The sequence below is a fragment of the Camelus dromedarius genome, chromosome 13 (assembly GCF_036321535.1).
Source record: "Camelus dromedarius isolate mCamDro1 chromosome 13, mCamDro1.pat, whole genome shotgun sequence".
NCBI classification, from domain to species: Eukaryota; Metazoa; Chordata; class Mammalia; order Artiodactyla; family Camelidae; genus Camelus; species Camelus dromedarius.
The window spans coordinates 2,952,383-2,976,656 of NC_087448.1; the positions used below are offsets into that span (position 1 = coordinate 2,952,383).

General features: G+C 47.5%; 1 protein-coding gene across 1 annotated transcript in view; it reads right to left on the bottom strand.

The window, feature by feature from the left end:
• The window catches only part of MYO16 (myosin XVI), a 350,065-nt gene that overhangs the window by 195,668 nt on the left and 130,123 nt on the right, over window positions 1-24,274 (bottom strand). Inside the window, exon 16 of the mRNA XM_064492981.1 lies at window positions 20,508-20,655. Coding sequence (XP_064349051.1) covers window positions 20,508-20,655 — 148 coding nt within the window. The remainder of the gene's footprint in view (window positions 1-20,507; window positions 20,656-24,274) is intronic.

Here is a 24,274-nt window from a genome sequence, read left to right on the forward strand (position 1 = left end):
ATGCAAAACATGGTATATTTATGCCAATTAGTCCACAAAATAGATTACTGTATGCATGCATAATTAAACTGACTTCTAGATATTTGGGAAAATTCAAAGTTAATTAAACAAAATTAATTTGCTTTGAGAGAAGGAGGAAGATGCGTTTGTCGTGCCCAAAGCAGGAAGCGTGGTATGCTAATTTTGAATTAATTTGAACGCTGATTGCTGCAGTGAGCTTTCCCTAACCATGCCAGCAAGAAAGGGCATTTCTCTCGATTGAATCAATGTTTGGGGAGCATTCTTTAAGGAAACAAAAGGGCGAATGCGTGTTCCTGTCCGTTTTCTGGCTCCTTCCGCACCTCTGCAGCTCACTCTCTGTAAGGGGATCCTCCACGTCCAGGAGGACCCTTCTCTCCAGATGCTTTCCCAGGAGGGAGGGGCAGGGGGCAGGGGCTCAAGGAGAGGGCAGGGGTCAGTGTCAGTCCACCTTCAGGTCGTGTCTCCTGCCACTGACTTCCAGTGACCTCTCCATGTGGCTGCTGCTTCCCAGAAGCGGGCTCACCCCTTCAGATGCCCCCGGAACCACTTCTGCGTCGGGACCGACCGCCCACGTGCCCAGAGCTTGACCGCGGGCGGCGGCGTCTGCCGAGCGTTCCCGGGCCGGGGCTTACTCGGGGGCTCCAGCACAGTCCCCCGCAGGCACAAAGAGGGGGCCTGAGTTAGTAGGGCGCACAGCAGGTGATCCTTCTCGTGAAAAGCAAGCAGAGATGGTCCGCTGGGCCACAAACTTCAAAATACTCGAGTTTCAGTTTTAAAGGATTTGCTGCGCTGCCGCTCCCCGTGGCACCAGGATCCCGGCGCTTCAACATCTCCAGCACAGATTAGCGTCTTCCGCCGTTTTCAGTGTTCAGAGTCTTTTTTCCTTATTAACGTGTTCTGCAAAGGTTACCGGCAAGCAGAAGGCTCACGGCGGAGGTTCCCAGGTGTAACACGCGGATGGTTTTCCCGAGCTAATGCGTTTGACGTGAGAGACGACTGAGAATCAGCCACCACCGCGTGATGTTCTGTTCACCGCGAAATATTTAAACAGGCGAGACGCCGCGGAGCTCCCAGGACAAGGCGTCCTGAGCCTGACACCGCACACGCGCGTGCACACACCCTGCATTACACGCGCCCCACAGCCTGGTGCCACCGTGTGTGACGCCGCCCCGTGCCGGCTGTTGATGCGGACGCTTTTGAGTGCTTTGCTTTATACAAAAGTGTTGGATTAATTAATCTCTCTGAAAGCTGAAGCTCTTAGGATTAGCTGCTCTGACAATATTCCCCAAATCAGCGCGCAAGTGTTTAGAGTCTGTCAAAGTGTTTAGAATCTGTCAAAATATTTAACTCTAATCAAATTTAGTAAGATCCATTTCCTGGGTGGATGTAAACATGCTTCCAATCACACACACCCCCCCCCCACACACACACACCACCCAATACGATCTATTCTGCATACATAGACAGCTCATGTGTCTCAGAATAACCTACACCCCCTGTTTACCCTGGATTGACAGTGAAGGAAAACAGAGGCTCTTCATTTCTTCAAGAAGGAGAAATGTCATGAGTGTAGAATGCCTCGCCTGGTGCGCTTCCGGGACCACGTGGACCAGGTAAACTGAAAGCAGGCTTTCAGTGGGAAAGGTGGCTCAGTGGGCAAGGAACAGCCCCTGGGTCACCCAGGGGCGACCGTGCCCTGGCCCTCAGGGTTTACAGGAAGTCTGATTTATTCTATCAAACAGGGGCCGCGGTCCATACAGGGAGGAGATCACGTTTTAGGCCCCAGAAATGACATAAAGTCAGACGTCCAAAGGCTACCACCTGAAGGGGAAGAACACCCTAAGATGCTTGCCCCTGGACAGAGACAGGCGGTTTCTGGGTGGGCAAACGTCTCCCCCAGGAGTCATGGCCACAGGCAGTCCTTCTTTTCCTGGTTTTAGGGATTTAACCTCAAACCCCAATGTGTCCTTGGGGCACGTGAACTAAAGAATTAGCGTAAAGATGGTCCCAGGTGGGGTAACACTTGATCAAAGCAAAAAAAGATCTCTAGAGGGGTAACCCTTGACCCAAGTCACACAGGACTCTCCCAGCCTGGGACACCACCAAGGGACACCAGGTCACACCCTGAAGTTCAAAGACAGGGAGAAATAACCTTCCCTGAGCAACTGTTAGCAGACGTAAGCAGCAGTAGTCGAAGCTTGAGAGCCTCAGCTAATACAGTGATGGATCATAGACACTATAACAAGCCGGCTTGAAACAAGTAGAGGAACTGGAAATATGAGAAAAGAACAAGAAAAAATATTTAAGAAAAAGCAGATTTGGAAGAAGAACAAAGCAGATCTCTTAGAAATGGGGGCAAAATGTCACTTAAGTTAAAACGCAATATATGCATTGAACATCAGATTAATCACTGCTCCAAAACTTTAAGAAAGCAGTGCAGAAATTATCCAGAATGAAGCACAGAGAGAGACAGAAATTGAAACTATGAAAGAAGCTAGAGGAGGGGAGCGAGGATGAGAAAGACAGCGCGCATCCCACAGGCGTGCTGGAGGGAAGGGGGAATGTTCACAGAGACCACGGCCAGTAATTTTTCAAACTTGGTAAAATGAATGACTCCAATGATTTGCAAATTGAAGCCTCACACAGAATAAATTAAACAAAATTTATAGCCAGAATCACTGCTATACAGTTAGAAATCTACACACACGTGTGTGCACTCACACATAACAATGTTTATTCATCCCTTCACCGCACACCTACTCTGCAGGATCTAGAGCTGATTAAGTCATGGTCTCGACTCTCAGAATATTTGCTTCTTGGGGGAAAACAGCGACATAAACACGCAATATATCACCCGTGATGAATTCCACGGTAGCGGCAAGGGCAGCAAACGCTGAGTTCAGAAGACAGCGGAGGTGGGGGGGCTGCCTGCGACCATAAAGGACAGAGAAACCTTTGAAGGACTGAGGTGCTCAAGGTGAATTTTTAGAATGAAAGTGTTTTCTAGGTGGAGAAGGAGAATCCAGGCAAGAGGAAGAGTGTGAAGGCATTCATTCATTCACTCAGTCATTCGCTTACTCAGGCACTGAGTACGTCTGACCAGGTGCGTGATGCGTCTTGCTCCCGGAGCGCAGACGACTTGGTGGGAATCGGTAGATTAGCTCAGACGGGAAGAGGAGCAGATGTGCATAAACAATTCTTAGGTGACTAGAATGCTTTGGAGCAATGGTTTTAGAATTTTTCCATCACGAAGACTTTGAATACAAATGTTAAGGGATCCCAATACATAAAACAGGTAAAACAATGGAATATTACTTAGCCATAAAAAAGAATAAAATAATGCCATTTGCAGCAACATGGATGGACCCAGGGATCATCACTTTTAAGTGAAGCAAGCCAGAAAGAGAAAGAAAAATACCATAGGACATCACTCATATGTAGAATCTAAAAAAAAGAAAAAAGAAAAAAGGGGACACTAATGAACTCATCTACAAAACAGAAACAGACTTGCAGACATAGTAAAAAATCTTATGGTTACTGGTAGACAGAGGGTGGGAAGGGATAAATCTGGGGGTCTGAGATTTACAAATGTTAACCACTATGTATAAAAATAGATAAAAAATACATTTCTTCTGTATAGCACAGGGAACTATGTTCAGTATCTTGTAATAACTTTTAATGAAAACAAATATATGGCTGTATATGCATGACTGGGACGTTGTGCTGGACACCAGGAATTGATACATTGTAACTGACTGTACTTCAATACAAACTTTTTAAAAATAGGTAAGACAGAGATGCTCAGATAGCAGGGGAGGTGTGTATACAGGTGCACGTGGGTGTAAGAACATGTGTGTTCACACTGGTGCCGTGGGATGTAGAAATCCCCGCTCTCGTGATGGCACTTTCTCTGTGGGTGTGTTTACCAGGTTCACTCTCAGTCACAGAGAGTTTCTTCTTTAGTTTCTTCTTTAAAGGAAAGGCTCCTGTTTGTCTATTTCGTCTAAGTGGTTATGGCTGGTGCGCATGTGACCTTTTACGTTTTGCGTCTGTTGGTTCTGCAACTCAAAACATCACTGAACTATATTAGTAGAGAAAATACTTCTCCACCGATTTACTGGATTTCCTAGGTGGCCATACACTACTCACAGATAATGGTACTCCTGTCTTATCCTTGACAACATTTATTCCTTTTTTTTTCTTCTCTGATCACAATGGCTACAACTTTGGGACTGATGCTGAAAAGGGCCTATACCTATTTCACAGCTAAATGTGGTATCTACCTAGGCCTTAAGATAAATAATATTTGTCTTGTGATAGACTCCTTCTACTTCTAATTTAAAAATAGATTTGGGAGTTGAATGTTACTGTCTTTTGGCACCTATTAAAACGGTCAATTGATTTTTCCCTTTTTACTTATTGATGTGATGGACAGTGCTAATAATTAAATTTCCTAATATCGACCATTGAGTATGTTTTAATGGATTTCTAGGTTCCACTGGCTAATGTTTTATTTATGGTGCGTGTCTACAAGTCAGGTCGTTTCTATTCTTTTCTTTAATTAGTGTATCTTTTGATGTATTGATAGCAGAGATACCCTGGATTTTAAATTTTAAAAAAGTCTGACAGTGAGAAAAGTTTTAAGAGTTTTAAAAGAGGAACACAGAGACAGCCAATGGATCATTCTTCAGCAACTGAAAACAGCAACATGGCACATCTTTACTTCAGATCTTTGTTTTTTACAAATGAATTTCACTGATAAACTTGACATCCCCACCTATTCATTCATTATTTCCTTCCTTATCAGAGGAAATAAATGTGACCCACTTTGTGTCTATCTTTCAGTCCATTTAAAAAAATTAAATTACGCTTGTGTGTACCTAGAAAATATGTAACGTTATTGTGTTTAAACTTATATAAACATCACACCCACGTCACATGTGCCGCTTGGCAAATTGCTTTAGCTCTGCTGTACATTTATAAGGTCTGTTCCTCCTTAGGGCTCAGGTCCATTTACTTACGTTGCTTGAAGACGCTCCGCCATGACCACAGCTGATTAATTCATTCATTTTCTTAAAGATGGTCGTTTGTTTTCTTTTCTCTTATTTATCTGCATCTTTGGAACATGTGTCAGTGAAGACCCACGTCCATGTTTTTATGCGCTCTGGGGGTCTCCCTAAGCCAGCGTTTCTCCACCTTGGGGCTGGAGACCCCTGGGGGCCCGTGACTCTTTGCTGCGGGGCCGTCCTGTGGAAGGCAGGGGGTTGGGTGGCTCCCTCTGTGTCTGCTCACCAGGCGCCAGTAGCACCCTGTCTCCAAGCTGTCACAACCAGCCGTGTGTCCAGGTACGGCCAAGAGCCCCATGGCGGGTGACGGCCACCTGGCTGGTACCCTACACACGTGCCCAACTTTACCAAATACTGCTCCTCAAAGTGGCTGTGCTTACCTAAGCTCGCAGCAGGCGTGGGCCAGAGCGCCCGGCCCCTCGAGTTACTGATTTTTCCCGGTGTTGCCAGCGTTCTCACCGTGAAGTGACACCTAATAATTCTTTCAGGTGCATTTCCTCGGCTGCTTGTGAGAACGTGCATTTTGTCGCACGGTTACCGGAGCTCCGGGGATTCTCCTCTGCATCATCTGCCGTCCAGAAAAGCAATGAGGATTTTCCTCAGTCACTCATTTCTGCAAGGGTTTAAACAATTCTCTGTTCTTTGAAAGAGCTTTGAAAGTATGCGCTTAGGAACTTCCCGGGAGTGGCTTCTTTGGGGACAGAAACAGTCCTTCAGGGTTTTCATCGCATTTGACTTTTTTCGTTTCTTTTAGAGTCAATTTCAGATTTGCGCACAGGGCTCTCACTCAGTGTCGCTCCCTTCGCTTCTCTCACCAACGATCAATATTTAATTTCCTAGTGACTGTTCATCTGTTTGCGTCTACTTCCGTGTTTAGTCCCTAATTTTATTACCCTGTGGACAGAGAATATACCCTGCATGATTTCTGAACCGGGGAATTTATGAAGCTTTACTCTGTGGCCTAAGATGTGCTCAGCTCCTTAACGAGGATACCACAGATGCTGAGGTGCCGCGTTTATGTGAACAGCGCCGACGCGGCGCGAGGCTTCCGCATGCCCCAGCGCCCCTCTGCTCGCCGCTGCGCTCCGGGCCATTCCCGTCCACAGGTAAACACAGCTTTGTCTGCGATGCGTGCTGATCTTCCAGCCCTGCTGCCGTGCGGCCCCGGCATCACCACGCGGCCTGTCCACGAGCACTGCCCTTACCCAACCACCCCCTCCACTCTCCTTTCAGTCACCCACACGGCCAGTTCTCTGCACGCATCTTAAGCCGTCCTCTCCTTACACGCTAACATCCGCTCAACATGAACTTCTGTATTTCGAGACGGGTGCCACACTGCTGCTTAAATGTGAAACACATGAAATTACGTATGTTTGTAGCCATATTATGACATGAGGTTATGTATAATAATATGCAATATTTTATGAGGTTTATCCAGAACCTGACGACATAGACGATAACATCACATCATTGTTAACAGCTGTCCTAAGGCGTTTACTGATGGGATGTGTGAGGACATGTCTGGCACTTGGACAGGGAGTCCTAACACGAGAGACCTGGGGAGACAGAGAGTTCTGGAAATCTCACGGAGGGCTTCCGGAGCAACGCCTGGGCACTTTACCAAAAACGCGTCTGGCGGAAAGCAACGTGGTGGCGAGACGGCACATCGTGGAGGGCGCTCGGGCTCTGGGTCTGATGGTCGCCCTGGCTTCGGCCGTCCCAGAGATCAGGTCCCTCTGCCTCGTGTTTACTTCCTGACGGTTGGGATGGCAGGAGAGGCCGCCCTGCAGGGTGTGGGGGAACGCAGGTCGCTTTGAATTTCCATGCTGTGCTCAGCCCTTTCCTGCCCTGGCACCAGGGGGATGTGAAGTCCATCCCCGTTAGGTTTCATTCCACACAGCAGAATATTTGCCCTGTCTGGGTCTCACCTTGTTTCCAAGGAAAATTTTTCAAAATTTCAAAAGTCTTGTAAAGTATACACACATTTCCAGGTCATAAGGCTGTCTTTGCGGGTCAGTTTCACAAGCTGGACTTTCACGCAGTCGTCACCAGGGACCTCTGGATGGTTGGGACCTGCAGAACCACTGCCCCCAATTCACTGGAGACCGTGGATCTCGCTGGCGCACATTCAGATTCCAGGCCGGAGCCCCCACATGCCATTCACACCATGACCAGCGACATTGGCGTCTCCAGGGAGGGTCGAGCATTACACTCTCCAAGGGATGTTGGAAATCGCGCCTAGAAAAAGATCAGTCTTGTTGTGTGGAGGAAGGAATAAGAGAAAAAATATGTACAAATCTGATTTATTATTTACTTCCTCCTCACTTCGGAAAACCACCGGTGCTCATCGTCTCTTAGCGCCCCCTAGCTGTGTTCTCGCCCTGCCTGGGACCTTCTCTGCCTGGTGAACGCCGACCCTCCAGTCGCCAGGGCAGTGTGCAGTAGGGATGTGCTTCTCGGCCGGGGTCCACCGGTGACTCCCGACTGCTGTCTCACAGGCCGACGTCCACCTCCGCCCGGTTTAGGTCTTTCTTACACTAGGACTCTGGAAACTTGGCCACAGGTTATTTTACATCTCAGTGCTCTTGGCCTCCAACACAGTGGCCGCGACCTGGACAGAACTGCAATCTGAAGTAAAACACTTTCGGGAGTATGCGTTTTTCTCCCAGTTTCACGGAGGCGTAAGTGACCCACAGTGCGAAGTCTGAGGTGCACAGCGTCCTGATGTGACACACGTACGTCATGAAGGGACGATCATCTCCACATCCATCAGCTCAGAATGATGCAGAATTGAAGAAACAGGAAAAACGCTTTCTTGTGACGAGAGCTCTTAGGATTTAGTCTTTTCACAGCGTTCGTGTGTAAACCCAGCAGTGCGCACCGCGCCGCACATCACCTCCCCACAGCTTACTCGTCTGATACCTGGAAGTTAGTACCTTTCCACCACCTTCACTCAATTCCCCTTCCTCCAACCCCCGCTCTGTGAACACGAAGCTGATCACTTTTTCTGAGTCTGTGTGCTGGTTTGCTTTGGGAGCACAGCTGACCTACGACACCATGTGAGTGCCTGGTACACAATGTAGTGGTTCGATATTTCTATGCTTTTCAAACTGATCACCTGAGAAGTCGGTTGCGCTGTTACCGGACAAAGACACTGCATTGTTACTGGCGGCGTTCCCCACGCTGCACCTCTCCTACGTGACTCATTTATTTTGTAACTGGCAGTGTGTGCCTCTTAATCTCCTCCACCTACGATTCCATATTCTTTGGCACCAGCAAGTCCCACGGTGGCCTGACGTTGTGCTGGAGAAAGCCCAGCGGATGCGGCTCCGTGAAGGGTGTGTTCCGGGGGGAGGGCGGGGCTGCCGGGGTGAGCCCCCCCGGGGAGCGCTCCTCTGTGCTGCTGCTCACACTTCTCTCCAGCTTTTCACCGCCGGCCTCCAGATGCGTGCTCTGTGCTGCGCCCTGTCTCTGCGGACACGGAGACGCGGCCGCGTCTCTGCTTCTCTTCAGGGCCGCACTTGTGTCTCCCGGCAGTGGGGACAGAGCCTGGCCTGCAGACCCCACGGGCGGAGACCTTCAAGGCACTGCAGCGTCCTGTCCTCCACGGGGGGACGCTAGGTGGCTTGAAGGCGGGTGGGCAGCATCAGGATCTGACTGCGACTTCAGGCGGAGAGTGGCGTGTGGGTGCTAATGGGGAAAGTCAGCACTGGGAAGGTTTGAAGAATTTCAGGTCAGTGAGGGCGGTAGCCAAGCCAGGACTGTGTTGGGGACGTGGGCAGAGGCAGCCAGATCTGCTGAGCAGGTCAGCGGCGTGGCCGACAAGACCGTGATGGACCGGCGTGAGCGGGATGGAAAGGTACGAATCACACTTCAGGGTTTGGTGTGAACTGAGACGCCATTCACTGAGGCAGGGAAGACCTGGCAGAGGGATTGGAATCGTTGGGGAAAGACACAACACGAACATCCCAGAGTTACTGAACGCTCACGACTGCGTTTATACTATCACTTTTCCATCTTGCACACACCTGATCTCTGAGACCAGCGACAATGATTGTCTCCATGACCCCAGTCTACACGCCAGTGAGAGGCAGGGCTCAGCGAGATCCCAGGACTGCTTCAGCCCGGCCCACCTGTCTGTTATAACCTCCCCTTTCCCCCTGAAACCCAGTGCATTGTAAGGACTTCATCGTCTCAAAGCTGCATCATGATCTCAAGAGATGCCACAGGAGAGCAGGTTCTGGTGGGAACACTGCATTTCAGGAGCATGGGCACCCTGTCCCTCCGACACCCGATGTCCGTGCACTCTGGGGCATCTCTGGCTGATGCTCAGCTAAATGTGCAGAAGGATGCTGTTCTGAACACACTGAGGCCGAGCCGCCCCGCTGGAAAGACAAGGACAGACATTTCCTAGGCTCGAAGTGAGTTCTCTTAGACGCCGAGAAGTCGTCAAGAAAAGGGACGTCACATTCAGAGCAGCGAAGAGCAGAAATCACTTACTGGCTGATTCCAATTAATGTGAAGATGTTAAGCTGCACACCCTGGTGACAAACAGACTAAAGCAGAGCTGAGGTGCTGAACGGAAGCCGCTGGCCTGGGTGCTAGCGGAGGGCGCTGCGCCAGACGCGCGCCACGGGCCACGCCGTGCTGCCGAAGCCCGCCCCGCACGGATGCAATCCTCAGACTTCTTTCTGCGACAAGAAGTGCCTTTGCTGGAAGGTACAGAGCTCGAGAGCAACGGGAAGACGCAGTGCTCGGAAATCAATGAGTGAGGAAAGCTTCGGAATACCATGCTGCTGGGAGGGAGAGCTTCCTCCTACTGGAGCTCGAGCACCTTCAACCCTTCAGCCCTCAAGGGGGTGAGAGTGGCTCTTTGAAGTGCTTAAGGAGTCGTGATCACTCAGCACTCGGATCTGCAGAGAGGAAGAGACTTCTGCAGCAGGGGTGGGAGCATAATTAATGATCTTCCCCGTGACTCAGAAAAGCAGGGGCTCTGCTCTGTTTCTGGAGCTCTGTCCAGGTCGGTGTGGAAGGAGCAGGATAGGGGAGGCAGCCCCACTCACTCGCAGCATCTTGGGTTCAACTTACGGGGCTACAAACCCTGACAACATTTCACACAGCTTAGCTGGGGCACCAGCTGGGCAGATGGATGGAGCCAGCATCCTGTCCATAGGAGTTCTTTCTGTGTAGAAACACAGAGACTAGTGGGTGTATTTAAACATGTTTTGGCTCTCTGGCCCTAAAGTGATGGTGGAAGACAGCAGAAACTCTTCGCTTCCTCTGAGATTCTGTAAGGAAGTTTCCGGCATCAGAAAGAGCTCAACTGCAAAAGAGATGTCCTTGTCGGAAGACATGAAAACAAGCCTGAGAATGAACACCACGGGATTCGCGCTGGAAACCCCCCGGCTACGGTAAATGACAGCCCAGACAAGGAAAGCCGGGGCACCATTTGGAAAGTCTTGTTTTATCTCAAGCACGAGCAATAATTGGGGGGTTAAGGGTAAGACGTTCTCAATGACTTCAGTTAAACGGGCACTTTCATGTGTTCCCCAGTTAACAAGGGTTGACTCGGAACCTAGTCTGTTCCAGGACAAGTACAGCCACTTTCAAAGCAAAAAACAAGGGATCTTAAACTGCTGTCCTGAATTCTGAGAATTCTGAATCTGCAAGAAAGAGCAGGGCTAGAGAAGGCAGAGGGCTGGGCGGGGAGGGGTGGGCGCCCCAGAGCGGCCAGAGGTCCCGTCTCCCTTCCCCCCTCCAGCCTCACTGGGAGTGAGATCCCGGAGCCCTCGGCGGTCTGCCTAATCCAGAGCACTCCCCTCCAGTGACCAGCAGCCCCGGCTGCGCAATGATCCTTCCAGAGGCCAAGACTGTGAGCAGCACTCATTTACTGCACCATCTCCACCTTATTACCAGTTCCCCTAATGCCTCACACTTCCCTGTGTCTGAGTTGCTTGTTCCAAACCACATTTACCTGCACCCTCTGGTCCACACGCATCCTCCCAGAGGCCCCTGGTACCAGGACGGGAGGAGCAGCTGTGATCCAGCCTCTCCTCGCGGGTCAGAGAGCTTTTCTCTGGGTGCCGTGGTCCTTCTGTGGTTCCTTTGCAAATGTTTCCACAGGATCTTTCACCTGTTATTTGGAAATCAGGGTTTGAGAGGCAGAAATGTGAGGTGCTTAAGAGCGGCCCCTGAGCTCCTAGGATGTGACGGGGTGACGGGCTCAACCTCGTGTCAGGCTGGGCTGTGGACAGTGTGATGACGCAAGCTCTTAGCGTGAGTAAATGTTGGTTATTATGACTTTAATTACACCTCCCACGTGCTGTCAGACCCCACTGTGGATTTACAAGAACAGACAGCATCAGCTTCAAAGTGCTCCTTCCTGCCTGTCTGGATGCAGCGTCAGCTCTGTGTGCACACGTGAACGCAAGCGTTTTATCACAGGGTTCCACATAAATATCCACACCGCGTTCTCAGTGTCAAAACCCGCCCTGTAATATACACAGTGCACGTCTCGTTTGAACTCACAGAATCTACCGGAGGAGACAGATGACTGGGAACAAGGCATGCATTCCAAACCCTTACAGAGGTCATCCTCTCCTGTGATTAAGTAAGCGCAGGTTTTTGGACTTAAAGAAAATCTCCATTTTTTTCCCCTACCCTAGCTGGGACAGAAAGACAGACAATTTGAAGCATTCCAGTCGGCTTCCCGCCCCGGGGAAGATGTGAACAGGAAGTTGCCCAGACGTGTGCAAGTTCTGCCCAGGGTTCCACCTTCCTTCGAAGCTGGGTAGCAGTGCCGGGACACTTTCCATGGGAGAAGCGGGCGGCGAGGCTGGAGGGGGGCCCCTCCCTCTCCATCAGCACCGGCTGCGGCCCCGCCACCCTTCTCCCTGCACCTACTCTCAGCCGCCCGCGTTTCTTCACAAAGGCTGTGCTGATTTCCATCAAAAGATCCCATTACGTTTCAATCACTGAAGTGAGCAATTCATCACGGTGACAAGAGAATCAGGTCCACTTGCACGGCAGGAGTTCTGGAACATCCCGGGCGGAGCTGGGTGGAGGCAGAGATGGAAACTGGGGGGAAGCCGTGCCCAGACAACAGCTCTTCTAGGAGACCTACAGCTCTGACACTGACGCGCCATTTTTTTTTTTTACTTAATTTTTTATGTGGTATTTTTGGGGGGGGGGGTTAATTAGGTTTATTTATTTATTTATATGGAGGTGCTGGGGATTGAACCCAGGACCCCATGCACGCTAAGCACATAACTTGTCACCTTTTTCATCACAATCACTCCCTCTGTTGTAACGACTTCTGTGGGAACGAGCCTCCTGCACGAGCAGGAGCGGTGTGGCTGGGCTCTGAGCCTGAGGGCTGGGGGCGGCCGCACGGTCCTCACTCACAACCCTGCCCCCAGGTCAGCGCTGCTTCACGGAGGAGCCAAGAGAAGCACAGAGAGGTTGCACGGTTTTCCCAAATTGCCCAGCCAGCATGAGGCGGGGCAGACGGTGTACTTTCAGCTAAAAGTACTGTTTTTAGTAGCTCGTACGTATTTGTCACAGAACGTTCACGACATGCAAAAGACAGCCACCCTGGTACGGAGGACAAGTTCCCCAGATGTCAGCAGGTGTGGGACCTGACTCCGCAGGCTGCACAGGCACCCCTTTGCTAACGAGATTCGCGTGCATCCATCTGGTAATGTGGCCGTATGGACCGTATGGACGGGACAGAGGACAGCACCTTACCTCACACTGGGTGGTGTCACCCCTACGCTTCCTGTGAACTACAGGGGAAACTGGGAGATCACAGGGGAGGGTGCATGTGGACAGCGCTGGAAAGAGATATCTTTGTGGCATGTCTCAGAAAAATGAGGCCAGGCTGGGCTGGGACAGGGGGGGACGTTCACCTGGGCTCCGAGCGTGAACGCCGTGGCAGGCCTGTCGCAAGGAGGCGGTCCCTCCACTCCTGACCCGGAGGGAAACCAGTGAGCACGGCAGTGTGGGGCCCAAGTGCAAGGAAGGGAGGAGCCCGGCTCGCAGGAGCCATGGCCCACTGTATCCACCGGGCAGACACGTGCGGACGGAGCTGGCAGAGGGTCGCACTCAAGTGTGGGATGCTGTTGGCTTCAGTCACAGGTTTTGGGAAGAAGCAAACAAATTCATGCACACATTTAAGTCCCTCTAAAATGGCAGTGGTGACACCAAACACTGGACAAGGCGGTCCAGCCTGTGGGAACCACACCTCCACTTACAAATGGGTGATTCTCACCACCCTTCCCTGTTTGGTGTCTCAATACAGTTCTTCATAACATAGAACACAATACAATAACTTCTACTTGTAAAGAAGAAACAATTTTAAAGGCAGAGAGACAGAGACAGAGAGAGACTGGGAAGGAGGGAGAGCTGGGCACGGACGGGTCCTCCTGGCGGACATGGAACCTGACGGAGGCCTTTTCTGTGACCATTTGCCTTGCTGTCCTGAGGACGGATGATTACTGCCATGTTTTCCGACACATGCAAACTACATCCTGTAAGCCACAGCCCCTCATCCTGAACTTTTAGGAAAAAATACGTTCTTTTATTCATATATACATGTGTATATGTATATATATGTACATATACTTGGAGTTTTGGATTTTGGAAAGTTGATCTCCTTCACTCAGCAAACAACTAAGTTCTTTCACGTGACTGATACTCAACTCCGCCCCCACAGGTGACCATCCACAGAGAGACTCTCAAAGAACAAGTTAACGGTCCCTTTCTCTGAATTCCTTGAGGCCTGGTCTGCTCTGCTGCCCGGCACCAAGGCAAGGAGACTTCGTGACAGGATGGAACAGCAGCATTTCTTAAAGATTCTAGAGGTTTTAGAGTTAAATTGGAATTTACCGAATGCTAACCTGCCTGGCATACAAGGAGTGGACTGGAGAGGCACACAGAGAAGCTGTGCAGACAGGACACAGGCCTGGCCAGAAAACAGGGGTGAATCAAAGAGTCAGCACCTGTGTTCATGTGACGAGCAGAGACGGGAGGACACTGGGGAGCATGGTATCTTCTTTCGGTGCTGGTGCCGGGGAAAACAGACACAGTCAAACGGGAGGTTCAAGGACCAGAGAAACACAACTCGGGAAACAGCATAGCCGTTTAGATATGCTGAGAAGAGGCACGCGTTCATCTGTTTTCCCCAAACTATGACTGTGTAGACAACGGCATTAAGTTTATATGTCAGAACAGAGTGTCCGTTTCTAAACTATAAGCACAGTCATCATTTCTCCCAAACGCAAAAACAGCTTTCAGTAGCAGGAGGCTTGAGACCGACCACCAGCTCTGAGTCACCGTGCCCCCATCTCCTTCCTGCGTGGCCTTGGGCAAGTTATTCACCCTCTAGTTCTCAGGGTCCTCATCCATAAAACAAGGACAATATTAGTATCTACCTCAAAGGGTCATTAAAGAAATTAAATAAGATAATCCAAGTAATTACTGAATGTAGTACCTGGCACTCAATAAATGTCAGTGCAATATTTCATGCAGTCTTAAAAGGTGGTTTCTTTTTGTTTTCTATGTGCATGTACATTTTCTATGTACATATGGGTGTGCATATTTATTTACACACCCTCAAAATTTTAATGATGCTACTATTATTAAAAATTAGAAGAAAAAAAGAGTTAAGCAAATGATTTTCTTGCTGTAGTAGAGACAATAAAGTGTATCTGTAATGCAAATTCATTTACTGTATGGAATAATTTTAAAACTATTCACATAAATAATTGAGAATTAAACAGACAAGTTCAAACATCACCTCTGCTCCACGCTGGTTACTTAGCCAAGCAACTGTAGTTTTCAGTTGCCCAACCGCAGCGCGAGGAGGTCAGCCACAACCTCCCACCGTTACCGTGGGTGGACAAAGGTGTCTGTGGAAGATGCCCAGTCGAGGAAAGGAAGCACAACAGAAATGCAAAAGCTCCACCAACGCAAACAACGTGCGTCACCATGTAACACATGCTGGCCGCTGAAAGGTAAGGGAGAAATCTGAATTTCTGAGACTTATTCAGATAACAAAATTCTCATATACTAGCTATTAATAATATTGTGGATTGGGTGAATCATAGCGTTTTAATCTTTAACCCCCTCCAAAGCTGGTTTTGGGGAAACGTTTATAAAACAGAAATTATATGGAAATGTACTGCAATCTTTATCTGCAGGCCTTTTGCAATAAATTTACCATCTTCATGGTCCTGTGTAGGCAGCTATCTGACCCACGTGGTTGGAAAACCAAGCTGGTGAGCTGGGCCACAGTCGCTCAGCAGTGGCAGAGCTGTGTGTGTTCCCCGGTCTCCCGGCAGCTGTGTTCTGGCGGGGGGCTGACCCTCCCTCCAGGCAGCTAGGACCCGCCTGGTTGTCAGAGCATCATCGTGGAGGAAACAGGCTCTGCGTGGCTGTTTACACGTGCCCAGGTCTCCTTCCCCCTTTTTCAGTTAAATAGCTCCCCGTCCTACTCATGGGCCAAATTTCCCTACCCTCTTGTCTCGACCCAGGGGCAGGGCTGGGCCAGAGACCTAAGCTGGGCGGCCACGGCGGCCTGTTTGAGAAAGAAAGCTCTGGCTTCCACGCAGTGCTCCTAAGACGTGGACGGTTAGGGCCCTGCGTGTCAGATGCCTCTCTGTGTCAGAAACAGAAGCCAATTACAGCAGGTGTGTGTGCGTGTGTACGTGGGCTCGCACACACACTCAGGAGAGACAGAGAAACAGAGACAGAGACGGAGAGAAAACCCAGAGAGACTCCAGCACTTGCGTTCCTGGATTTAGCTATCTGATGGCAAACCTTACTCCCCTCTGCTCCTATTCTATGACCCTCTGAGTCCTCTTTCTTTTTTTCCCTTAATTGTGTGAGAGCTGGGTGTCCGACACTAGAAATCAAAGAGTTCTCATAAACAGAAAACTTGAAGCCAAACACACCTGGGTTTGGAACCCGGCTCTTCCGTTTACTACATTTATCCACTAAACATTCATGAGGGAACTGCATATCCCGGCTCTGTATCTGTTACAAACTCAGTCAGGGGCACCGCAGCTCCCCACTCTGCTGCAGGCTCTGAAGACGGGCTTTCGGGCTGAGTGTGGTGCTGCGTGTCTGCGCTCCCGCCTCTCCCCTCTCCCCTCTGGGGCCGACATAAATCAAGGCCAGAAGGAAGGAAGAAAGCCTGGTGGCTGCTTCCTGGTGGCTTTTCAAAGTGAGATTTACCTGCCATTTACAGAGGTAATCCAACCCTCTCCACGTTTTCCATATAACCTTCAGCTAGGGTAATGAATCTCAAAATCTGTCTTCTGCTACTGGATAAAGAAATGGCCCTGAGTTGCTTTGTATGGTAGCTGGAGGGGACAAACTCTAGAATGCCCTGAGTTAGCTTTGCTTAGCCAAGTGTAAGCAGGAGCGAGCTTACAGACCTGACCGTGCACTCGCCCTCTCATTTTCTTTAAAATATCCTTGACGCGAAGATGTAGCAGCAGCAGGTGCCGTTTACAGGCAACGTGGCTGTGGAGGCAACATGGGGATAAGGCTAAGAGTCACACTTGGCTCCTGGGGGGCCTCTCGTCTTCGTGTCCTGGGCCACCCGATTCCCCTGCTGCCTGGGCACAGCGAGGATTCACCCAGCAGGGAAGACGGGCTCTGGGAGAGGGCCAGGCCTACGGGAAGTGCTGCATGAGCCGCATGCATTACGGCTGCGACGACCAGTTAGATAATTAATCACAGAATTAGCTAGAAATGGACCGTAATACCTCCTGCCTCCAACCTTTGCCTCTGGAGCACCTTCAAGCTTTTTTATGCCTGAAATTCGTGGCTGAGTAGATATTTTATTATATCACAAAATCATGAAAAATCATCTGCAAAGAATATTTAAGTTCACCCTGAGGTTTTTTTTTTTTTTAATTATATGAGACTTTCTCAGATTCAGCTCAAGGTGCGTAATAAATCCTTAGCAGAAAATGAACTTTCACTGAGAGTTAATTGCTGTAGTGTCTTGTGACAAGTGTACTCCGGGCAGCGTTCACAGTTCAAACACTCGGTGAGTCAGAGTTTCCTCGCGCTAACACACAAGGTTAGAGGTGGGTCACACGCACTGAGTCAAAGCGTTGCTTGCTCTCAGCGTATAATTCAAAACCTGCCTTTGCTGAGAATGTTATTATGCAGCGCCACCGTCTTTTCCATCATTGATCAATATGAAAGGAGATTAGGAATAACTTCTTTGGATTTCAGAGCCCTGCTGGTCCGGGACTAAACTCGTAAAAGCTGTTTAAAGTAGGTTGAACATAAGCAATTAGTAACTATTTCTAATTTTCATCACATTTCAATTCCCTTGAACATAAGCTACATTTATTCCCCAGATGGAATGTTAGTATCACTTAGAAAATCTGAAATGAAACTTGAAAAACAGCCAGGAGACAGAAAAGGTAAATCATTTGAAGAACGTAAATAAAAAAGAGACCCTTAAAGATGGGCATTTTCTTTTTCCTCCCTTCAGTCTGACTTTGTGGAGAGTGCGCCATCTAGTGGGAATTCTCAATCAATGCAATCTCACTGCAGAGGCTAAACGTTAGAGACCTGGAGGCTTCTTTCTTGCTGCCCCTGTTTGAACAATCTGTCCAGGAAGAGCCTGTGCAAAGCGCTATAAATACCGGACTTACGCAGGCAGCACAGGAGCTGCTGTCGACGTCTGCACCACTGCTGTTCTATGAGCAAGAATGCTGCCTGCTTGCTCCAGACACCGTTCCGATTTTACAAACAAGGAAGTATTTTTAGTGTATTTAACACTGAAATAAGCCTCGATAAATTTTTCATGCGAGACTTTGAAAACTTTTAGTTCCAAAAGCAGAATCAAGGTTTTTTTGTTTTGTTTTGTTTTAAATAAAAAAAAAACAAAACCCACTCTTTGTAGCTTTAATTACAATAGCCTTGGTTACAAAAATACTTTCCTCTCTTTGGAGCTCTAATCACATAACATTGGCTATGCCTTCAGCTCACAGTTACTGTTACATGTTTATTTTACGTTCCACGCAGGTAACAAGTTGGTAGTAATAAAGAGAAAAGATGCATTTGAAGAAAACAGGCTTCATTGTTCTGTAAAGTTTGCTCTAAGACTCAGCTTACCTCATAAAATTTCAAGACCCACTGAGCTGTGGAGTCACTCGAATAAACAGAGGGATATTCAGGTGATAATGCAGGGGCTGATTTGTTCTCCTTAATAGAGATGTCCACATCTTTTTAAATAAAATCAGACAAGTAGGTGTGGTGATGATAATGATTTTGTGTACGTATATGTATAGTGATCTCGTTGACCTCTGAGCACTGATTTTAAGGAGGAAACTCAGATCATCAATTTGTGGAAAGCTAACAAGTTCAAGTTTATACTACTGATTGTAAACAAGCAGAACAATTTCCAAAATTGTGGTCCTTAATATACGTGATTACTTAACAAAGATTATACCCCAACTCAGATTCAAATATCATACAAATGTGAACCCCTCCAGCCTCGCCAGCACCGTGAAAGTGACAAAACGCACCAACGTTGCACCTGTTAGAAGGCTCACGTGGCACAAATCATGAAACTACTGTGAGAGACAATGCACTATAGCTTGCAAAACAGCTCGTTTTATCAGCAAAGAGAATCCTGCCCGTGCAATTCTCATCGTACAAATGTTCCAGAGGGTATTGTTTATGAATCCGGAGTGGCGGTCCACATTTTTATTGAGGAATGTTGTTTTGCGCCCATTAGATGTTTATAATTCATTTTAATAAAATAACTTCTTTGTTCCAGGGACCTGAATTATTCATGATTTTGCTGAGTTCTTTCCTGTTGGAGCGTCTCACAAAGCAGCCCCTGACGTTTGACTTTCTAAACAACTTAAGTGATTCCAAACTCTCTTGCAAAGAGAAACCGATGTCAGAACTGAGGTCAATAAAGAAATGCTTGCTTCCCCCACATGCGCTCACGCTTCAGAAGGCGGGTCCAGACCCCAGACCAAGAAGTTGGATTGTTCCTCTGCCTCGTGGGCTAGATTGCTGCCTCTAACCTTCAGTGGCGCTGGGTCCCCAATGCCAGGCATACGCACGCACGCACACGCACGCGCACAGACACGCAGACACACCCTCTAAACCAACCGTCAGCTCCCAGCTTTGAGCTTCTGCCTGCAGGAAAGATTAGGAATGCAAAAATCCAAGACTTTTCTTCCTTGCAGGCTACGCTGAACACCCACCCCCTGGTTCCCAGTCTGATGCTTTTCCTCCCATTAGAGACATTCCGTGTAGAAAAATAAAAAGTTACTTCGGAGTAGCCGGTCTTCTCAGCACTGCTGCTGTGTAATACACTCACTGTGGTGTAAACCTCTTTCTAGTTCTGGGTTTGGTTTTCTCCTTTACGAAATGAGAGGAATTGATAAACATTTCTAGTGCTCTGGTAGCTCAGAATTTCTATTATTTTAAATCCCTTTTGTCCGGGCTATCATGCTACAATATTAGTGCCTTTTCCTTCTGAATTTGTTGTTTTGAGGGGCGGTAAATCTCCAGACAGTCTCTCCCTTTGAATAAAACACAGTTTTGACAAGGCCTTCTTAACATCTTGACTGCTTCTCTCCTATTCGACATGATAAACTATATCTACACTGTTGGATGTAGTATCTTCAAGGAACTGAATAAGCCTTGTTAATAATGTCTCAGTAAACGAGAATAGTGCCAATCCATTCCCCTCCCCCAGCCCCACACCCTCCATCATCCACCCCCCCAGCAATGGGGACCACAGGAGTTGTCCCGCCCCTTCCCCAGCAGGCCTGGGGGTTCAGCTCCATGTAGACACTCCATCAGGCAGCTGGCTGAAACGCACGCATTGCTAATCACTCCTCCGCTCTCTGCCTTTGAGATCCTTCATCTCCACAGCCATGCTATGACCAAGGCATTCTCACTTTCACAAATGCCTTCTGCCTCCCATGCAGCAAACCAGCCCCCCCGGTTTATGAGGGCTGTTCATCTCAAGCCGTTGTGTAACCTCATCTGTTACTAATGAGTAACAATTGCTCAAATGTTACGTTCCATTGTTTCAAAAGACTACGAAATGAGGAATGCATAACTAAAGTCACATACAAAATACTCAAAGGAATAGAAAAGCTTATATATGCACTAATTCTTTATTCTGATCTGAAGACTAGGAAAATAGAAACATAAGTTTATACGCACACATGAAACCTCACCTAAACACTCAGTAAATGGTTATAAGCCCGTTATACAAATGGTTTTAACCTAACAGTATACCCAATCATTCTCCTAAAAGAAGTCACCATTTCTTCTCTGAAAAAATAAGAAGAAAATCTAAGACTGCTAAAACACTATCACAGTTTGAAGGCAGATCAACCTAACAAAAAATACGGAGCCACTTACCGATGAGCACGTAAGTTACCGAGGTGCAGCGCGTGCTTCTCCTCAGCGGATAAGCCGTCCATCAACAAGTAGAAGATGAGAAAATTGCTCTGGCCGAGGGGCTGCGAGACAAGCCTGGATTTCTCCAGCATATACGTATAAATTCTGGCTGGTTAAGAAAAGGAAAGTGATTCTGTTAAATGGCATTATTAGTTTCATTTCCATAAATTTGCCCATATTATTTAGAAGAGATAATAATGCAGCTCCTTTGCAAACACAGGCCTTTTCCAAACAAATAGTAGACTTTATTCTTAGAGAAATTTTTTGGTCCAGAAAAATTAAGCAGAAATTACTGAGTTTCAGTACATCCTCTCTCTCTTCTCACCAATGAGGTTTCCCTGTCATTAACATATTAGTGTGGTACCTTTACTAAAATGAATGAACCAGTATTGATACACTATTATTAACTAAAGTCCATAATCTACATTGGTGTTCACTCTTCGTGTTGTACAGTTCTATAGATTTTGAGAAATTTATACGTCATCTGTCCGTCGTTACAGTATCATATAGAATATGAGCAGTGATCCACCCTCCACCCCTTCCTCTCCCCTAACCTCTGGCAACCAATGATCTGTTTATTGTCTCCATAGTTTTGCCTTTTCCTGAACGTCACATGGTTGGAATCACACAGTATGTACTCCTTTTCAAGTTGGTGTCTTTCACTGAATGATATGTATTTCAGGTGGTTTTTATTTTTTGTCTTATTATGGCTTGATAGTTCATTTTTTATTAGTGAATAATATTCCATTGTATGAATGTACAACAGTTCGTTTATCCATTCACCTGTTAAAAGACATCCTGGTTGCTTCCAGTTTTTGCAATTATGAATGAAGCTGCTATAACCATTTGTGTCTACATTACGTTTAGATGTAGTTTTCAGCTCAGTTGAATAAATGCCAAGGAGTGTGATTCCTGGATCATACAGTAAGAACATGATTAACTTTGTAAGAAACTGCCAAACTGTCTTCCAAAGTGGCTGCACTGTTTTGCATTTCCATCAGCAGTTAATCCTTGTTCCCGTGGCTCCACATCCTCACCAGTATTTGCTGTTGTCAGCGCCTGGGGTTTTAGCCATTCTAACAGGGGTTACTGTGGTGTTTCACTCGTTTGACTTGCATTCCCTAGATGACGTGGAATGTGAAACACCTTTTCATATGCTTATTTTCCATTTGTCTTCTTTGCTGAGAGGTCTTTCCAGATATTTTGTCCATTTTTAAAGTCGGGCTGTTTGTTTTCTTACTAGTGAGTATTAAGAGTTCTTCGTACCTCCTTCCCGGCCGGGGGATGAGTGGTGTGTCTGTGGGCAGCGCACACCCAGTGTGAAGGTGTCCAGCCATCTTCCGGGTTTGCTGTGACCTCACGGGTGTCAGTAGGACCAACACCTAACATTCATTATTTTGGTCTTCTGCCTTTCAACACTCCAAAAGTGAAAAAACAAAAAGGAACAACATCATAAATACACGTTGGAATCTAGTTCACAGTAGCTGAACAGTGACAGAAGTGTGCAATACAGGAGTCACAGCCTTGTGTTCCTTCAGAGACAGGGCTGGAAACTCAGAAACCAGTGCTAGTCAGAACTTACGGCTTTATGTCTGTCTGCAGAAGATCCTACTGCTTCTGGAGTATTCTGTTAATTTCAATTTAGGTTTATTTTTATCAGTATGAATGGTCAGTAAACAGTTATGTATTTCAATTTTAAATGCAACTGTGAATTACTATAGTTTTCCACTAGGAAGTAAGAATTCATGGTCAACCCTTTGTTGGGGATCATTTAGGATTCGTTCTAGAAAGGCAAATGGATTTAATTTTCCATACATTTGAACTATAAACAATCACGTGTAATGGGTCTGCTGATAACTATTTGAGAGCCCAGCCTCTAAATGCCACAGTGTGAGGTCTCCCAATTTTAGTTTCATACAGCAAACCGACTGGAGCAGACCCAGCACTGTAACGCTCTGTCCCTGTATATTTTGTAAGTGGTCAGTTTAGCCGGTCCGAATGATTATCAGTGCTTTAAAACAACTCAGAATTAATAAACTAACTAAGAAAAGCTGTCTCATTGGATACTGTCTAGAAAGGTTGTCATAAATGCTTAAAGAAACACTCTTCCAAAGTATGCCTTCAATAGGGACGTAAAATTCCAAAGGTGATGGTGAAATTCAAACGAGGTGGCACAGCTTCTCTCCCGTTTCTCCATGGGTATTCAGTCAGTTGGTGACTTCACGCTGAGGTCTTAATTACCAAATTTTCTTTCCTCCTTTTTCTTCTTAAGCAAATTTCTTGCCGAAAACATTTTCTGTTTCTTATTAATAATATTAACCCTGAAGTAATGACCTGCTCAGAGGAATAGTTTTAAAACTCTGCGCACACAGGAAATGAGCTGCCATGGTCGTCTCTGCTGCCGCTTTCCAGCCCTCAACTAAAGCAACTGTCAGGTGAAGACGGGGCTGAGCGCTGACCTCCGACCACCACCGTCTGCACTCAGAGCGGAGGCTGGCCTCACGCCCAAGTGTCCCAGCCAGGGCACAAGCTTAATTTAAAGCAGCACGCAGAGCTAATCCAATCCCACCTCAGAGCGACTTCAATACCTTTCATCTTTCAGAAACAGCACAATCAGTAATCACCCTAGTTAGCGCGTCTCCAGCAGTGAACGAAATTGCTGTGGATTAGCAGAATTCTGAGCAGTAGGGTTTTGTTTTTTAATTATATCTTGAAGAAGCGTTTAGATGGAAGAAAACACGAAACAACCAGAAATTCAAATTTCTGTGAGACTCTAATATTCTTCCCAATATGGGGCCTTTTTGTTGTGTCTGAAATGAAACTGGAATAATGGAAGGGAAAACGATAGAGCTGGAAGTTAGAGATTTCTGATGCTTTCATGCAAGTGTCCAGGCACAGAAAATTTATATTAATTTTTGACTTCTCAAAATTTGTATATTTGAAAAAAAATTCTATCAGAAACATTCTTGACTGGCCATATACTTGTGATTCTCCATCTTTCTAGAAATATATGTGAGTATGTTTCTCAAAAAGTTTTGGTAAATATTCATGTCTGCAGATTATAAATACTGTGATATGCAGTGAAAGTTTTTTATAGAGCTGAACCAATTTTTGTTAAATACGAAAGGAGACGGAAGAACTAAGTCCCCTCTCCCTTGGCACCCTGACCACTGACGTCCAGAGGCCTCCAGCCCCCACATCTCACCCACGTGCTTATGAACACACGACCCCTCAGCATCTCCTCCCGGAAAGCCCCATCACGCCCAGCCCACAGTCACCTAAAGCACGTCACTGGTGACTCAGCACAGTGCGGTGGTCTCTCTCACACCTCGGCACTCACTCCTCTTGACGTCCTTATCCACCATCAGCAGTGCAGGGTGGTGGTAAAAGCGAATGATGCCCCAACCAGGAGTCCGAAGTACGGTCCCAGTCCTGAACCTGACATGGAGTCTCCACGTCCCTCCTAACTTCACCTTCCCCATCGGAAGTGGATGAGAAGCAGCAGGGGTCCCCGGCTTGCGGTGACTCCAAGAGGAAGGAACCACCGTTTAAAGTGCCTGCTGGGTACCGGGCTCTGCGCCAGGTGCTTTTAAAACAGTGGCTCATTTAAATCCTGTGGCAGCAGGACCCTCCACACGTAAACCCAGGGGGGCTCATCTCCATAGCCCAGGCTGTTTGCACTGAAAGGTGCTGCTCTTCAAAGGAGATGCAATCATTTAGAGCACTCT